General features: G+C 44.1%; 1 protein-coding gene across 1 annotated transcript in view; it reads left to right on the top strand.

The window, feature by feature from the left end:
* The window catches only part of arhgef28a (Rho guanine nucleotide exchange factor (GEF) 28a), a 41,412-nt gene extending 25,838 nt beyond the window's left edge, over nucleotides 1-15,574 (top strand). Inside the window, exons 21-35 of the mRNA XM_083930158.1 lie at nucleotides 3-118; nucleotides 928-1,068; nucleotides 1,234-1,484; nucleotides 1,592-1,717; nucleotides 2,640-2,757; nucleotides 2,850-3,104; nucleotides 3,220-3,296; nucleotides 3,397-3,575; nucleotides 3,664-3,755; nucleotides 3,878-4,063; nucleotides 4,977-5,218; nucleotides 5,985-6,032; nucleotides 6,732-7,250; nucleotides 9,017-9,302; nucleotides 13,792-15,574. Coding sequence (XP_083786284.1) covers nucleotides 3-118; nucleotides 928-1,068; nucleotides 1,234-1,484; nucleotides 1,592-1,717; nucleotides 2,640-2,757; nucleotides 2,850-3,104; nucleotides 3,220-3,296; nucleotides 3,397-3,575; nucleotides 3,664-3,755; nucleotides 3,878-4,063; nucleotides 4,977-5,218; nucleotides 5,985-6,032; nucleotides 6,732-7,250; nucleotides 9,017-9,302; nucleotides 13,792-13,967 — 2,812 coding nt within the window. The 3' untranslated portion in view covers nucleotides 13,968-15,574. The remainder of the gene's footprint in view (nucleotides 1-2; nucleotides 119-927; nucleotides 1,069-1,233; nucleotides 1,485-1,591; nucleotides 1,718-2,639; nucleotides 2,758-2,849; nucleotides 3,105-3,219; nucleotides 3,297-3,396; nucleotides 3,576-3,663; nucleotides 3,756-3,877; nucleotides 4,064-4,976; nucleotides 5,219-5,984; nucleotides 6,033-6,731; nucleotides 7,251-9,016; nucleotides 9,303-13,791) is intronic.
* Nucleotides 15,575-16,373: the final 799 nt, after the last annotated feature.

The following is a 16,373-nucleotide window of genomic DNA, read 5'->3' as shown; positions in this document are numbered from 1 at the left end:
AGTCGGCTCAGCGAGAGTTCAGAGACAGAGGCTGATGCCTGGAAGGCGACCAGCCGATCAGAAGAGCTCCTGCAGACGCCAGCGTCCTCCACCTCCACGGACTCATCCTTCGGAGAAGGTGTGTCATAAATAACGTTTGTTGTTTTCAGTTTTTACAGATCTCCAGCTGGTTTTCTGATTTTCTACATGGAATTTATGTCTTCATGCACTCACATGTTGTTGTTCCCTGTAGGAAATGACTGAAATATGGTATTTTCTGATTGTAAATCAGTTTTTGACACATTTTGTACACTCTAAAGTTACTTTTTTCCCATTTGCTTTTAAAAACAAACATACGACTCAAATATGATAAAAATAAGATGATTTAAGGTGTTGAAAATTAAAGCTAATTTACACCAAAATGTTCAAAGTAAAAATACTACAATAATAAAAAATACTACTTAGATATCGTCTAATTAAAGGGTGAGAAGCTTTTTTATGTTTTGTGAAAAAATTCCACATGAATGCATTGAAATGTACGGATTTTCCACCAGCACTTAAACGCAGCATGCATTTGTGGATCAGTCTTAAAAACTTAAAGTTAAATTTAAGCCAAAAGCTGCAGTTAGACATAATAGTAGAGATGGATAGGATTATATACGGTATGTAAAGTAATACATGGATAATAAATAAGTAATAAATTGTTGTATTTTGTTTTACATTTGTTCAAATTGGTGGGAAAGTCTTTGTTGAATGGAAAAATTTATTTGTAAACACCTTAAATTACTCGCAATTCTTTAAACATATGTGTAAATCTTATTATTTTAGATCATGAAACACATTTCATCAGCGGTATTGAGTCTTATTTCTCTCCGTATAATTATCTCCAAGGATGAAGAAGTGACCTGGGACGGGGGAATGTCATGTTGTACCTCTTTCTCTCCGTAGACTGTGTGGACGCGTGTATCCACAGTGACATCTTGGCCGATGCTGCGGATTACGAGGCTGAGTCGTGGAGTCTGACTGTGGAGCACAAGTTCTGCAAGAGGCAGGACAAACGGGCTGTGAAGAGGCAGGACGTCATCTATGGTGAGCAGATGTCAGGAGTTGTGAAAGAGAGCCACAGGAATGCGTCATCACCTGCCAGCGTGTTGAATTCACATAAAATCGCTGTAATATTTTATATGATTAACCGATTTTAGTGCCGTATGTTTTTATGTGTAACACATTGAATGTCTCCACGTTGAACCTCAGAGCTGATGCAGACCGAGCTTCACCACCTGCAGACGCTCCACATCATGGCCGAGGTGTTCCGGCGGGGCATGAAGGAGGAAGTGCAGCTGGATACAGAAGCGGTGGAGCGGGTCTTCCCCTGTCTGGACCAGCTACTCCTCTTCCACCACGCCTTCTTTGCTGCCATGAAGGAGCGGCGACACAGCTCAGCCGAGCCCCAGGGACACAGCAACTACCTCATCCAGCAAATAGGGGATGTCTTGCTCCAACAGGTTAGCTGCTCTTCTGGGTGGGCGCTCTCTCTTTCTCTCTGGTGTAATAGACGGATGGAGAACAGAGGGGGGTGTGAATCACCGTGTGTGTTTGTTTTTTTCTGCAGTTTTCAGATGAGAATAGCGAGAAAATGAAGCAGGTGTACGGAGAATTCTGCAGTCGCCACAATGAAGCGGTCAGCTTTTTCAAAGAGCTCCAGCAGCACAACAAGAGATTTCAGAACTTCATTAAGGTACTTAACCCTTTAATGTTGAACTTTTACTCTCTCTCTCTCTTTCTCTCTCTCTCTCTCTCTCTTTCTCTCTCTCTCTCTCTCTCTCTCTCTCTCTCTCTCTCTCTCTCTCTCTCTCTCTCTCTCTCTCTCTCTCTCTCTCTCTCTCGCTCTTGGGGAAATAACCCTTTTTTTAACAGACCCCACAATTCTTTAAATATAGGCCTCTAATAAACGGTTGCTTCATGGTATTTATAAAACAGATAGAAAAAAATAAAATTACAAATCATATACTGTTAGTGTTAGTTTATTATTATTCATGTATCACTTTGCATCCCTATCGTCATCACTAAATGACCATTCTACCATTTGGTCTAGCATGTTTTTAGATGGTAAAAAATCATAGTAAATGAATTCTTGTGGAATTAATTCAACATGTGTATTTATATATAATGGAATATGGATTTACATGTATCATATTAACAGCAAGGAATGATCAGAAGTTCTGTTTATTCCATTACACATTTTATTTTAATAATTTTAACCACATTGGTTTAGCTTCACTACCTTTAACATTAAAGAACAGATAAACTGGTTTGGTAGGGCATGTTTTAAGAAAATGTTTTGACCCCTATAAGGATTTTGTTTTGTTGTATAACATTTAATAAATCTGCTCAGTAATACCTCTGAAACTATAATATGTAGAAAAATGTGCCTACCACTTAAAAATCGACCACACAGAGCCGTCACGTCTGAAGTGACTTTATTTTGTTACTAACTTCCTTCAGTAAGATACAGTCACTCAAAATGGGCTCTGTCTCTACCACACATTTGAGCAGAACTTTAACTGTAACTTTAACGACTGTTAACTTAATTTCAAAATAAAAGCCTCACTACCCTGCTCAGGGAGAAGTAGTTGAACTCTTGATGTTATTTTTTTAAGCAACAAGGAAATAACTCCTTGGTGAGACGGCGGGAGATCCCAGAGTGCATCTTGCTGGTAACCCAAAGGATTACAAAGTACCCAGTGCTGCTGGAGAGGATCCTAAAATACACTCAAGGTCAGTTATCTGCTGCCCTCTGCTGGCCACATTCTCACAACACAACATATCCTCCTGCAGTCTTCATGTATATCTCCTTCATGATCCCTCAGAGGAAACCGAGGAGCACGCCGACCTTTCCAAAGCGCTGGCTCAGATTCGAGAGGTGATAGCAGCCGTGGACCTGAGCGTCAGTGAATACGAGCGACACCAGAGGTTACAGGAAGTGTGGAGCCGCATGGAGAACCGCAGCGCAGCCAAGCTGAAGAACGGCCACACCTTCCGCAAGCAAGACATGATGGGGCCGGGACAAACGCTCAAACACCAGGGCCTGCTTCTGTGGAAGACTGCCACCGGTCGACTTAAAGGTGAGCTCGACGTCGATTAATGTTACTGTCACCTCCTTTCGACATGCATGTGCATCATGTGACTAAATAACGAGGCTGGGGACATGTTTTTTCCTGCTTGTCCTCCTTTCCTTAGATGTCCTGGCACTTCTTCTCACAGATACACTCATCTTCCTGCAAGAAAAAGACCAGAAGTATACATTTGCAACAGTGGTATGCATACATCAGCTCTGTCTCTGTTATGATGTTACCCCCTATTACCTGTTTTGTTTAATCTTGAGCCATTATCACATCTTGTTAAATTGCGCTTCAGGATCAGAAGCCTCCAGTCATCGCGCTGCAGAAGTTAATAGTTCGAGAAGTAGCGAACGAAGAGAGAGGGATGTTTTTAATCAGCGCGTCAGCCGCCGGGCCAGAAATGTACGAGGTCCACACGTCATCCAAAGAGGACCGAAACACCTGGATGAGGCTGATTAGAGAGGCTGTAGAGAGGTGTGTATAAGTCTGTGTGTCTGTTATTATATGTACATATTCAGATTTGGTCATTTGTGAACTCTCTGTTGTTGTTTTCTCCGCGCAGCTGTCCGGAGGAAGAAGAAGAATACACTAGTGAATCTGAAGAGGAGAGGCGAGCTGCTGAGGCTCGAATTCAGAAGATCCACAAGTTACAAGGTATTTTTGAAACCTGTGGCGTCATTCATTTGTTATTTATTACTTCGCTCGTCTTGAATAGTCTCTCCCCCTGAGATAACATTTTTTTACCCGTACATCATCTGTGAACCCGATGAACTCAGAGAGTCTGCTGAGCCAGGACCAGCGGATCTGCTCCAGCCTGGAGGAGAAGCTGCAGGTCTACGCCGAGCTCTCTGCCCTGAGTGGGAGGACGGACGCCTCGCCGGTCGAACAGAGGCTGCTCGTCCAGCCGCACTCGGAGGAGCTGCCCCAGGCTGCTGTGTTGCTGGCTGCAGCTCTGCAGGAGGGTGAGACATTTACATATACTGTACTCTGCAGGGACACACACACACACACACACACACACACACACACACACACACACACACACACACACACACACACACACACACACACATTTTACAGTTTTGTTTTGTTTTGTTTGTTGACAACACAAGAACAAGAAAGTGGGAAAAACATAAGTTACACTTTACTTTGACCCCTTGTTTTTGCATTTATAAGCACTATAATAAGCATCAGCCTCTGTCTCTGAGCACTAAACATTTAATAAATTATATCAGACTTTAATGTTGTTGCATGCAGATATGAGGACATTAATTTATTTTATAATATTCCAACTTTCTTTCACTGTAATGTAATGTATTATTGCATTATCTGTTGATACACCAGCTATTACTTATGCATGTCCACAGCAGGAGAAATAGCTGCACACAAATACATTAATAAACACTTATAGCAACTTTACAACAACAACATTATAGTTTATTATACCTAAACTACTTATTAAAAATGTTGTATTGCTTATACATCCAGGTGTGTTAATCATGTATGCACTGTTAAACATTTTTCATTTGAATTTAGAGCAGTACATTATTTCCCCTTTATTTTATACATTATTTAGGAAGCTGTCTTGAGATATTGACAAATGTAGTCCAGTCATTGTTGGTTGAAGGGTATTTAAAAAAAATATTCATCCTATGGCATTAAAGAATCTAGGATTTTACACAAGTCAAAGACCAGAAAATATGAAAATAAGCAAATAAGGTTTTAAAAAAATCGTTGTCCCTGAGAATACTTTTGTAGGATTTTCAGTGTTGGAGTCACAAAGTGTTGATGTTTGTCCAACAGAACTCTTAGTCTAATATTTCAATTGCAGCACACTTGATTTCACACTTGTTGTTGTTGTTGTTGTTTCTCCAGCTGAGAACCTGAAAGCCACGCTGTCCTCCAAGGCCTGCTCTCCGTCTCCATCGAGTCACAGCCCGGACTCTGACACAGACTCTGTGTTTCCTGTCAGCCCTGCTGCGCTTGTGCCCTCCCCATCAGACTGTGAGGCTTCACCCGAAAGCCCGGCGACCAGTGAGGGGAGTTGGACTGAGCCCCATGTGCTTCAGTCCCCGACTCTCCTGCACAAAAAAGATACGGATGAAATCGACTTCAAGGTACAGCTCAGATTCTGCTCTATCTAAAATGCATGTGGCCTACGGTGACTCTTGTATGACCTCATGATATGAATAAAGATAGTGTTTGTGAGTTAAATATTGATGCAGCAGTATGATGTAATGTTTTCACTGCAGTTGTGATGGTGGAGGAATAGCGGTGTTGTGGAGGTATTAAAGGTCATTACAGCCTCTCACAGCCTGCATCTGAACCTCACCGCTTTCCATTTCTTCACAGATGTGTGGCTCGAGATTGCCGACAGTTGTTTTAATAATTCAGCACAGTCTATTAGAATTACATTTCGCTCTTAATGCGATGAATCATTGATAAGCTCATAATAAAGGAAGAAGTCCATTTAGCTCCCAAAGGTATTGGTTCATTAAAAATTGATATGGAGACTTATACCAATTACCATGCCACAGTTGTGCTATCGTTTGCAGCTTTTTGTGACCTGTGAGGTAAATGACTCCGATAAGACGGAATAATTTTATTATCGACTGCAGTGTGTTAATTGGACCCACAAACAGTGTGGCAGGACACCGTTCGGCCTCAAGGGGGCACAAAAGTTGCATGAATGCCGCTTCAGATTTGGGCTCTCCATTAGCTCAACATGAGAGGGAAATATTTAGACTCTGCTGTGAGTGAGATAATAAAGTGTGAGAAAAATTGTGACAATAAAAGTCCTCGAAATCATGCCTGAAATACACAGCAGACTTGTTAATCAGCATGTTGTGTGTGTGTGTGTGTGTTATTTTTGTCCTTTAACAGGTTGCTCAAAGTGTCCAGAGCCTGACCCAGTTACTCTACAGTCTGCAGGTGAGTTCATTATTCAATATACCATCAACCACCTGCTACGTTTTCCCCCTGCTCACAGCCCTCATCTATATTATTATCCAATCAGCAGGTGAGCAAACAAACAAAGCTCTTCTGTTCTCACTGAGCAACGTATACATGCTTTGACTGTGTCATGCTCAATCAAGATAAAGGCTTTAATGTGCCTGCCCACTCCACGGCTCCAGTGAACAGAGATCCAACGCTGTGCTCAGCTGTTTGAAGCCAAAGGTAGCGAGCCGCACCAGCGAGAATCCTACTAATCTTTTTTTTTTTTTTTTTGCTGACAGACATACAAGGGTCTTTTGTTTCACACTCTTCTGTTAAGTTATAAAATGTAAATTTGTGCCGAGAGGTTTTGTGTGTGTGTGTGTGTGTATTTGCATGAGGGGATGTGTGTGTGCGCTCTTGCCCATCTGTGTGAGCGTTAGGGTTTTGATTTCAATGATATTTTCATATTCAAAGTTCTGCATCCCTTCTCAAATATGAACCTAAAAACCGCAGTTCTGCCAGTGGCCGTGGAGAGATGGAGAGATGTGAAGAGATGCTGTTGTGTTTAAACACATAAAAAGTGCTGGCAGCCGGCAGAGCCTGTTGAGAGGACGCACATGTGGTTAACGTGGCGGTTGAGCCTTTTGCATTTTCATGAATCCCATCTTTGTGCCTGTCCCCCTTCTGTTCCAGGCCGCAGTGACAATTCAGGACAGCTTCTATGAGGTCCAGAGGCTCTTCCTCCAAGAGACCGGGCGCCCTTCCCCACGCGCCCAGCGACCGCACCTTTCGAGCGTCCGGGGCAACACCCTACAAGAACAGGAGAAGCAGCGTAACCTGGAGAAGCGGAAGGAGGAGGTGGTGGCGGCTCAGCGGCTCCAGGGCCGTCTGCGCCAAGAGAAGGAGCGCTGGGAGAGGGAGTGCCAGGCCAGGGAGAGCCAGCAGGGGGAGCAGGAGAGCAGGCTGGAGGAGAGGGAGAGGCAGTGCCACCTGGAGACCGAGAAGCTGAGGCGCGAGAGGGAAGAGTTGGATGAGCAGCTGGAGGAGTACCAGCAGAGCTTGGAGCGGCTCAGGGAGGGCCAGAGGAATGTGGATAGGGAGCGTGAGCGTCTGGAGAACCAGGAGAAGCTGCTCCAGACTTTGAGACACAGCCGGCAGAGGAGTCTGCCCACTGTGATTCCTCACATGGTCATCCCTCTAGATGGGCAGCAGGTACGGGGAGGAACACACAACTAACAACACTTTTCTACTGTCCATGGGTTTAATCTGAGGCTTTAATCTGGGGCTCAGTAATGCTCCCGACCAAAGCTCTTGACCCTGACATGAGAAATGCAGTGTTTATGGAGTATTTCTTGGCTAAATCCATTAGTGAGAAGCTTTTCTCAGACAGCTATCAGCCTGAGTTACGCTGGTTCACTCATTTACACAGAGCAGCTCAATCCCCTCTTGATGTACGACCTGCGATAATGAGAGCAATTTCAGCGTCATTTGTCTTAGTGCTCCAGCAGCTCCACTCACCAATAAACATCTTAATGATTGATGATAATTAAACCATTGCAAATAAAAGCACCGACAAAATAATTAAAACCGGAGGCACGAAGCCCAAGAAAACAATCAATCGTGTCCGAAAGGACTTAAATTATCAACACTTTGTTTGGAAAGCACTACAGTGAAATGTCCCCCGCGGCTGTAAGGCATGGAGGATAAAGGGTGCACTGTTCTCCGTGCCCTTTAAGACTCAATGTACCTCACATAGACGAGCAGCAGTGGTGAAATATAGCTCATACGTCTATGTAAGCCTCTGCCGGGTGCTGCTTTGTGCTGCTCGGTTCAGCAGGTGTGACTGTTGAAAAGACGCACGCAGGGAGCACTCAAACGGACGGACAAATGAGCAGACTCGCGTTACAATATTCCCTTCCTCCCTCATTAATTCACACACCACTGTGGGCTTTTTGCAGGCTGGATGGGATGATGCTCTCCTGGCTTTTTTTTTTTTGTGGTCTTGTTTGTTTCCATTCATCTATTTTAGTCCGTGTGGAGCCTGCATTAACAGCAGGGCGTACCAAGGCGTGCGGAGAGCAGTGGAGGTCCTAATGTTCCCTTGCTAATGTTTTAGCCAGAGGCAGCAGTTCACAGGGTCAGAGACGGATCGAATGACACACACACACACATGCACACACACGCACGCACAAACACACGCACTAACTCTCAGGTCGTTTCTAATTAGCCGTGCTGCCTTAGCTCCACAGAGGAAAGGAGGCCATATTGGTGTGAAGATGGGACAGGAGAGAGGGGGTGTTAGGAGAGGACAGGATAAGGAGCAGGAGTCTTATGAGGGGTTGCAGCAGTGATATCATTCAATATTCATTAAAGGGTCAGCTCGCAGAAATGAACCCCCATTTTTTTTCTACTTACTGTACCTGTAGTTGTGTCTTGACATGCATATTTAGTTGTTTTTCTTTGTCCAGGGTTTGGGATAGCTATCGCTGAGAGTTTTGCCTCTACACCAATACAGTGGAGGACAATTCTGAAATGGACTCTCCATCGCTCAGGACAATCCACAGAACATACTGTGAACAATTTTCATGGCAACCGCTTTCCACCGAATAAATAGGCCCTATAAAAATGTCTCGCAGTGAAGTCTGTATATTATCAAGATGAGTCATTTTCCAAGGCTGTGAGCATCGCAAATTGAATCTATTTACTTCCATTGTATCAGGTTGGTGAATCTCAGAGACATAAATCTCCAAACCCGGACAAATAAAACCAAAATGATCCAACTATTATATTACGTATCAATGAAGCTAAGTGGGAAGATAGTTTTAAGTAGAAGCGCCCTTTTAATTCTTTCGTTTTATTTCTTTTTTTGCAGTTTTAGAAAAATAGATCCAAGTAAAAATCTGAAAGTTTTCTTGATTTTCATTTTACAAGCTCTGTTACTGAACCTGACCGTGACATTTGCTCTCTTTCTCACTCAGGACTCGACACTAAGTCAGTCCAGAGACCACGCCGGTAACGGCTCTGTGTTTGTGAACGAGGCCGCGTTCGCCAGCACCAGCGTCAACAACCGCCACGTCCACCACAAACGACATGACCCCAGCGCGCACAATTGTCTCAACACCCTGCTGGCAAGATCCAACAGCAGACCGCCCAACATAGCTAAGACCCCCCACGGTCCACACTCAGACTCCCAAAGATGGGTGATGGGGACAGGGTGCCTGTACGGCCCTGCGGGAACGCTGGGGCTGCAACACACGGCCACTGGTAAGAATTTAACATTTGATCTTCTTTTATAGAGGAAGTTTAAAGCAAAACACAAATTGAATGTCAATCAGGGGCTCATGGGGACATTTTATGTTGTATCTTGCTACTATTATACATGCTCTATGGGATGGTTTCAAAGTGGCACCTACAAACAGTCTAGACCCCCCCCTCCCTCCCTCCCCAGCAGGTCTTAGTTCTCATGAACCCCTTAGATTTAAGGGGTGTCAACCTTAAGAATAGCATTTACCATTAGTAAGAGACTTGAATGGACTTTACTATGAGAGGAGCTGGTACTGGGGCCAGTAGGTAAGTCTTTCAAAACACTCTTTAGTAAACTCTGGGTTCGCTGACTACGTTTTTTGTGCTTCGTTTTCTGTGTAGGGACTCTTCTCATGCTACCGCAGAGGTTTGGTGTTATTTTGAGCAGTGTTAGTGGTTAAAAAGCCGTTTTTGATGCCTTCACCGTAAAGCCCCGAGCTAATCAGTGTTAGCCACGGCCGGCTGTTAGCAACTGTTAGCGACTCTCCGATAATAGTTCATACATGGAAAAACTGTCTCGATGGCTTATTTGATGTAAATAATTGCTGTTAAAGACCATGTGAGGGTTTTACGTCAGAATTACACTTTAAACAAACATCTCAGAGATAAAAAAAAACTACCTACATGGAAACAAACGTTTTGGAAGAATGTATTTGAGATGTGGCTACACGGTGGTGTAGTGGTTAGCACTGTCGCCTCACAGCAAGAAGGTCACAGGTTCGCATCCCGGCCTGGGCCTTTCTGTGTGGAGTTTGCATGTTCTCCCCGTGTCTGCGTGGGTTTTCTCCGGGTACTCCGGTTTCCTCCCACAGTCCAAAGACATGCATGTGTTAGGTTAATTGATGAGTCTAAAATTGCCCGTAGGTGTGAATGGTTGTCTGTCTCTGTACGTCTCTATGTGCCCTGTGATAGACTGGCGTCCTGTCCAGGGTGTACCCCGCCTTACGCCCGATGTCAGCTGGGATCGGCTCCAGCACCCCCGCGACCCCGACCCCGGGATAAGCGGTTGAAGATGAATGAATGAATGAATGTATTTGAGATGTACCATGTGCCATCCGCTGACATGGAGGAGGCGGGACTTATGACCTGTACTGCAGCCCGCCAACAGAGGGCCATCACGGTGCTTTGGATTCACTTTCTCGACTCCTGAAATTAGAAAAAAGGACATTTAGCAAAAAGTGCTGGAACCTAATTTGTCTGTATAGTGTTTTTTTTAGTTTTCTGTCAGTAGACTAATCGATTGATTAATTGTTTCTCTAGTGGAGACGCGTATATCACTTTTAGAGCTACAGAGAAAATGATTTGATTTGAGTTTTTCAGCATTTGAGTTAACTACATTCATTTCCATATTAATGAGGAAAAACAGATTTTTTTTTTAAAGCTTGTTTTGCCTTCAGATGCCATCTGTGAGGGGAACGAAGTTGGCATAGAAAAATCCACTAATGATTACATGAATGCAAGTACCTCAATTAGGACTTTTCATTACTGGTTATGTCGAATATCCTGTATATCAGTGCTAATGGCGTGACATTGCACAGCTCAAGTGCCTCTCGTAACCCACGGCCGTAACACACTCTCTCTGCTGCTCAACATAAATGAGGAATCTGCTTCCTGTGAGAATGTAAACAAACCCTCCGCCTGCACTGGTTTCACCCATGTACGTGAGAGCGTACTGTACAAACACACACACACACACACACATTCTGCTCTCAAGGCTCTACCCACGGTGAGGCCTTGTCTGTCCTTCTCTTAGTTAATCAGTGTCTCTTGACAAAGAAACCACCCCGCCTTCCTCTCCACCACCTCCACCTGCCCCAGCAGCGAGCGAGCGAGCGAGTGAGCCGGGGGCCCTCGCCTGCCAAAAGGAAAAATAAAATCAATGGTTCCTCTATCTATCGACTGGCAGGTCAGACAACAGCATGTGAATCACAGTTCACAGGCGATGGCGGGCTGATTGGGACATCGATCTAAAAAAATCTTTACAAAACTCATTACAGCATGACTTGTCAACGCATCAGGAAAAGGGGGGAGCCGTGCGAGGGGGGAAATGAGAGATGCAGACACGTATTAATCCGCGTTTCACTCGCGAGGTGTCAGACGCGTTCTCACGTTTGCCCGTCCCCATTCCTAATCCATTCATGCACGAGCCCATTCTAATTTCCACAGCAGGCGGGGGAAAATTACAGGTTACATGCATCTTGTTCCTCAGCCCTTGTAAACAGCGGGGTCAGCGTTAAATGCATCTGATGTTGAGTTCCTGGTATTGTTTACCAGCTGCATCAGGCAGCACAATCTCCTCCTCATTGATCAGCTTATTAACCTTTCCTCGTTATTGAGCACACACACAAGCCCCGGTGAAACCTGAGTCACTTGTTAACAAGCCTGGGGTGTATTACTTGGCTGCAATCTACATCCCTGGGTGCCTTCAAGCTGACATCTACCCACAATGCCTTTCAGTGGATCCCATGATGGCCTGCGATGAAATAGACAGTGAATGATATTACCCAATCTTCCCATAATTCACCATAAGATTTGCACCTCTATAAGAAGTCATTCTAGTATTTTATGTGCAATCTGGGGTTTTAAGAGCGCCTCATGCCGGATCACGTGCATCCTGGTATGCGGAGGAACCTTGTATCTCCTCTTCATCGCGTGAAAAGGAAAAGGAATCTCTTTCAAATGCAAATTCTTCATTGTGCGAGTCAGTCACATGGATCAAAATATGATCTCACTTCTCATCCTCACCTGTGAAGATTTCTTCTCATGCACACACACACACACACACACGCACATAGAAATACACACCCTTTTTTCTGTTCAGTGGATTTCCATTAATTTGTTCCTGCACAATGCAATCTCGGTGAACCAGTTGAATGGAATTTTGTGAAATGACGCCTCATCTGATGAGTCGTGTCAGGTTTTTGTGGCTCACCTTCTCATACAAAGGATGAGAGCATCGTGAGTTGGCTGCAGAAGAAAAGACATGAAACTGGTGTTCTTTACAGTATGTAGATTCATTCACACCTTGTATAATACGCGGCATGCCAAACCAGATCTGTGACTTTCTGACAAAGCATCGGGCAGCACAATAATGGTTAAATGATACTAATGATTATTATACTCATCACAGATCACGGCTGGCATAGACTGAACTAGAACTTTGTCTGCCAGAGCATTGATAGTTGGTACCATTTAAAGGTCCCATAATGTAAAAAGTGTCATTTATCATAAAGTAGGTTGAGTGGTTATGTGAATAATGTAAAATTATCAAAACGCTCAATCCACAGAGAAATACACACAGCCCGTATTCAGAAACTAAGTCTTTGAACGAGCCGTCGGGACTTCTGTAACGTTTTGATGTCACAGTATAGACCACTATACTATATATACCTGTAGGTAGAAAGTGACACCACAGTGCTGTAACAGTCATTCACCGGCTGAAATGACAGTGCAGAGATGCCGAGCGCTCGGATGGGGAAGACCCGGAACTGCTGACCAATCTGAGCAGACTGGTCTTTTTCAGGAAGGGGGCTTAGGGCGCACTCACACTGTCCATCCGTACCGTGCACCGTGCTTTAGGGTACTTTATCATCTGGCTACACACTGACGTCTCATCTATCAGGGGCCAGGCCTATATGGTGGCTAACAGAGCTACTCTAACAGACTCTTATATAATTAATCAAACAGAGACACTTTCCTACAGGGACACAATGAGGCAATTTATAGTTCACGCCATCTGTTACCATGACAGCACACCTGCCCTAATGCTAGACAGCACCCACCATGCACACAGATGTAAAAGCACATTCCCAACTAGGAGAAGAAACACTCTCTTCCAGATCTCCTTTAATTGAATCATAATGTAATTGATCCTTGGAAAGGGAACACCCCTGAAGCTGGGGATGTAATATGTTGCTCAAAAACACTTCAGCAGACCATATGTCTGCCAGCTCAAGGGTTTGAATCCTTATTATCTGCTTAAAGGCTGCTCTCGCTACAATATCTGCTCATCCCTCCTCGTTTCCGCACGCTCGTTTCCTCATCTCTTCTTGTTAAACCGTCAAGTGTGAGGAGGCGGGTGTCATCGAATCCCAACCATGACGATGGATTATGTTGACAAAGATAATGATAAAAGTGACACCTCGAAGTAGAAGGGGGGGGGGGGATGACGGATAGCTCCAAACTCTCTTTGTTTTCATTCTAAGTCTCAAGCTCCGGTGCAGGAGGGAGCGTGCAGCAGCTGTGGTTGATGTATATGCAGTTAGTGATTAGATGAGGGGGCTAAACAATTACACTGAGCTCATTAAACAGTGGTACATGTCCCATCCTGGTGATTACATATTGCTGGTTAGTTAATGATTGATTTGGTCAACGCTTTGTCACTTATCAGTAGCTGCATTTCTTCTTCCACACGCAGTATAGTGATGGTGTTTTTCATGTGCTCTCCCAGATCTTAACAGTCACAGCTATATCGGGGAGACCTGGTCATCAACAACAAGTGGAGCTGACTCATATCCGGTGCTCCAGCATCCCAGTGACCCTGCGCTGGACCTCAGTGCACTGGTTTCCTTGGAGACTGACAGCGGCGGGGAGGAGGGCAGCGAGGAAACTATTGTGTACCTCTGAATGTTGATACATTTCAGACACTGAACAGCGAGCCCAGAACTTGGAAAACAGAAGATAGACATTTACGAAGCACCGGAATTTGGGTTCTTTAGAAAACATTTCTCTTTCTTTTTACAGTCTCTTGTCATGATGTTTTTATATTTGAAAGATTGTTTTGTGTTGTTTAGATTATTTTTGTTGGCAGTTTTTCAAGACTTTTTATTATATAGGACGGACAGGAAATGGGTTGAGAGAGAGAGAGAGAGAGCGAGGGGGAGACGTGCAGCAAAGGGCCGCAGGTCAGAGTCGAACCCGCGCCCGCTGCCACAAAGAACTTCAGCCTCTTTACATGGGGCGACTGCTCTAACAACTGTGCCACCGGCCCCCTCGTTTTGTGTTGTTTTTGTAAAGTTACCGGAAGCACAGAGAGAGAAACGGAGATAAAGAGGATTGTTTCAGACTCAATCTCACGTGTCATGCACCTTAGCTCGGGGCACCCCTGGGTGTTCAATGTCTCTTTATTTTTTGTGTGTTTGTGTGTGTGCATCGTCTTTATCGACTCTATCCCTGCAGCATCTGTCCCCTTTTCCCCCTTTGGGATTCTTACTGTCCCGCCCTCGCTGCTTTCCTTTTTCAGGTCCCACATGTTTCCGTCCCCCGAGTGTTATATTTATTAAATTGACCACAAAAGAGCAGAAAATGTACACACCCAAAATAAGCGAAACATCAGGCTGCATCTCTGTAGCGGGGGATTGTCTTGCTGTGGAGGAAACTGTCCCTCGTTCATTTATCAGACACGCTCTGTTTATGTTCAAGCTGAGCGTAATGTGAAGAACAAAACATTAGGATTGAAAGATGAGGTGCGACAGAGCCAGTCCCACGTTTTTCAGACCCACTGTCCGTCGCCATCATTTATTTCTCTTTTATCTGAAGCATGTTTTTCTTGTTAAGAGAAATAAGCACAGATGTGGTTTCGAGAGAGATGTTGCAGCTGTGCTAATATGTCAATTTTATCAGAGCGTAGACGTTCGACCACAAAACCCTGAGAAAGCCTGTTTTGAAAAGTGAAAGGAAGTCGTGACGCAGAAATGTGGACAGAAGGAAAAACGGGTTTAGTCAAACCGTTAAAAGCACTAATGTTAATATTTTACAACAGTTCTCATCAGAAATGTCTGACTACATTTGAATTTCTTCCATTGGTTTGTCATTTATAGCCACACTAGCATCATGGCCCTAGGGATGGAAATTCCACTCAGTGTGTCCACCACTTTGATCCTATGCCATGAAACATTTGTACAGATTTGTATGGTCCCCGGAGAGTAAAGCCTACTGATTTCGGATTCAGGATTCCAGATTCCACGACTTCTCCTCTTGCAACACTTGTGGTTTTGAATTTTTCAACAACTAATGGGTGGATTGTCAGGGAGGTTGGTCAATCATTTGCCACTTGGGATGAACTTAATCTTTTCATGTAGCATCTTCAGGTCTAACTTTGAATTTGTCTACTACCTTGGTTTATGACCAAACTCATGAAACACTAATATTATTCCCATCAGCCTCAGCTTTACTTTGGGCTTAGTGCTAATCATGTATGTATTATAAGAACTGGATACCGGACCCTAAAATGGTGCCTGTGCCTGGTGCATACACCAAAAAACTTTTTTAGGCTTCAGGGTTTACAATGAAATGACGTCACAGGTTGTTAAACTGCTTTTTGTAGCCAGAAGAAATCTTTAATAATGTAAAAACTCCATGGATTAGAAATTCATAATAGAAAGAGTCATAACGGACCTGGTTTGCAGTTCAAGGTGTCCTATTAACAGTTTTACAGATGTGTCTTTTTCAGTGGTGGCCTAATGCGAAAAAATGCTTTCTGGGTTTCCACCACAAGTAGCTACTGGAAAAACTTGCGAGGCTGGGCGGCTGTGCTGTGTCCAGTTCTTACAATACAGGCGTGTCAAAGTGATCCAGTAAAGGGCCGCTGTGGCTGCAGGTTTACATTTTAACCAAGCAAAAACACACCTCACTCGACTTATTCAATCACCTGAATCGCCTTCACACAGTTGGATTTTTTGGATCAGGTGTGTTCTTGCTTGGTTGGAGTGAAAACCTGCAGCCACAGCGGCCCTTTACTGGATCACTTTGACACCCCTGTTATAATACAACCATGGACCTAATCAGGAAGTGTTAGTAAGAAGCATTATGGTGAATGTGGAAAACATTATACCTGCTAAACATGTGCATGGTAACATAGTCATGGTGAGCAAGTTGGCACCCTGACATTAGCATTTAGCTCAATGCTCCACTGTGCGTGCGTACAGCTGCTAGCATGACTGTAGACCCTTGATCCATTGTTGTTTTTTGATTTTCTGTCATTATACATGCCGTAATGGTTTGATTGTGTCCTGAAATTATCTCCATAAGCAC

The sequence above is a fragment of the Echiichthys vipera genome (genome assembly GCF_963691815.1).
Source record: "Echiichthys vipera genome assembly, chromosome: 16".
In the NCBI taxonomy this organism is placed as follows: domain Eukaryota; kingdom Metazoa; phylum Chordata; class Actinopteri; order Perciformes; family Trachinidae; genus Echiichthys; species Echiichthys vipera.
This window is presented reverse-complemented; position numbering and strand designations above follow the sequence as displayed.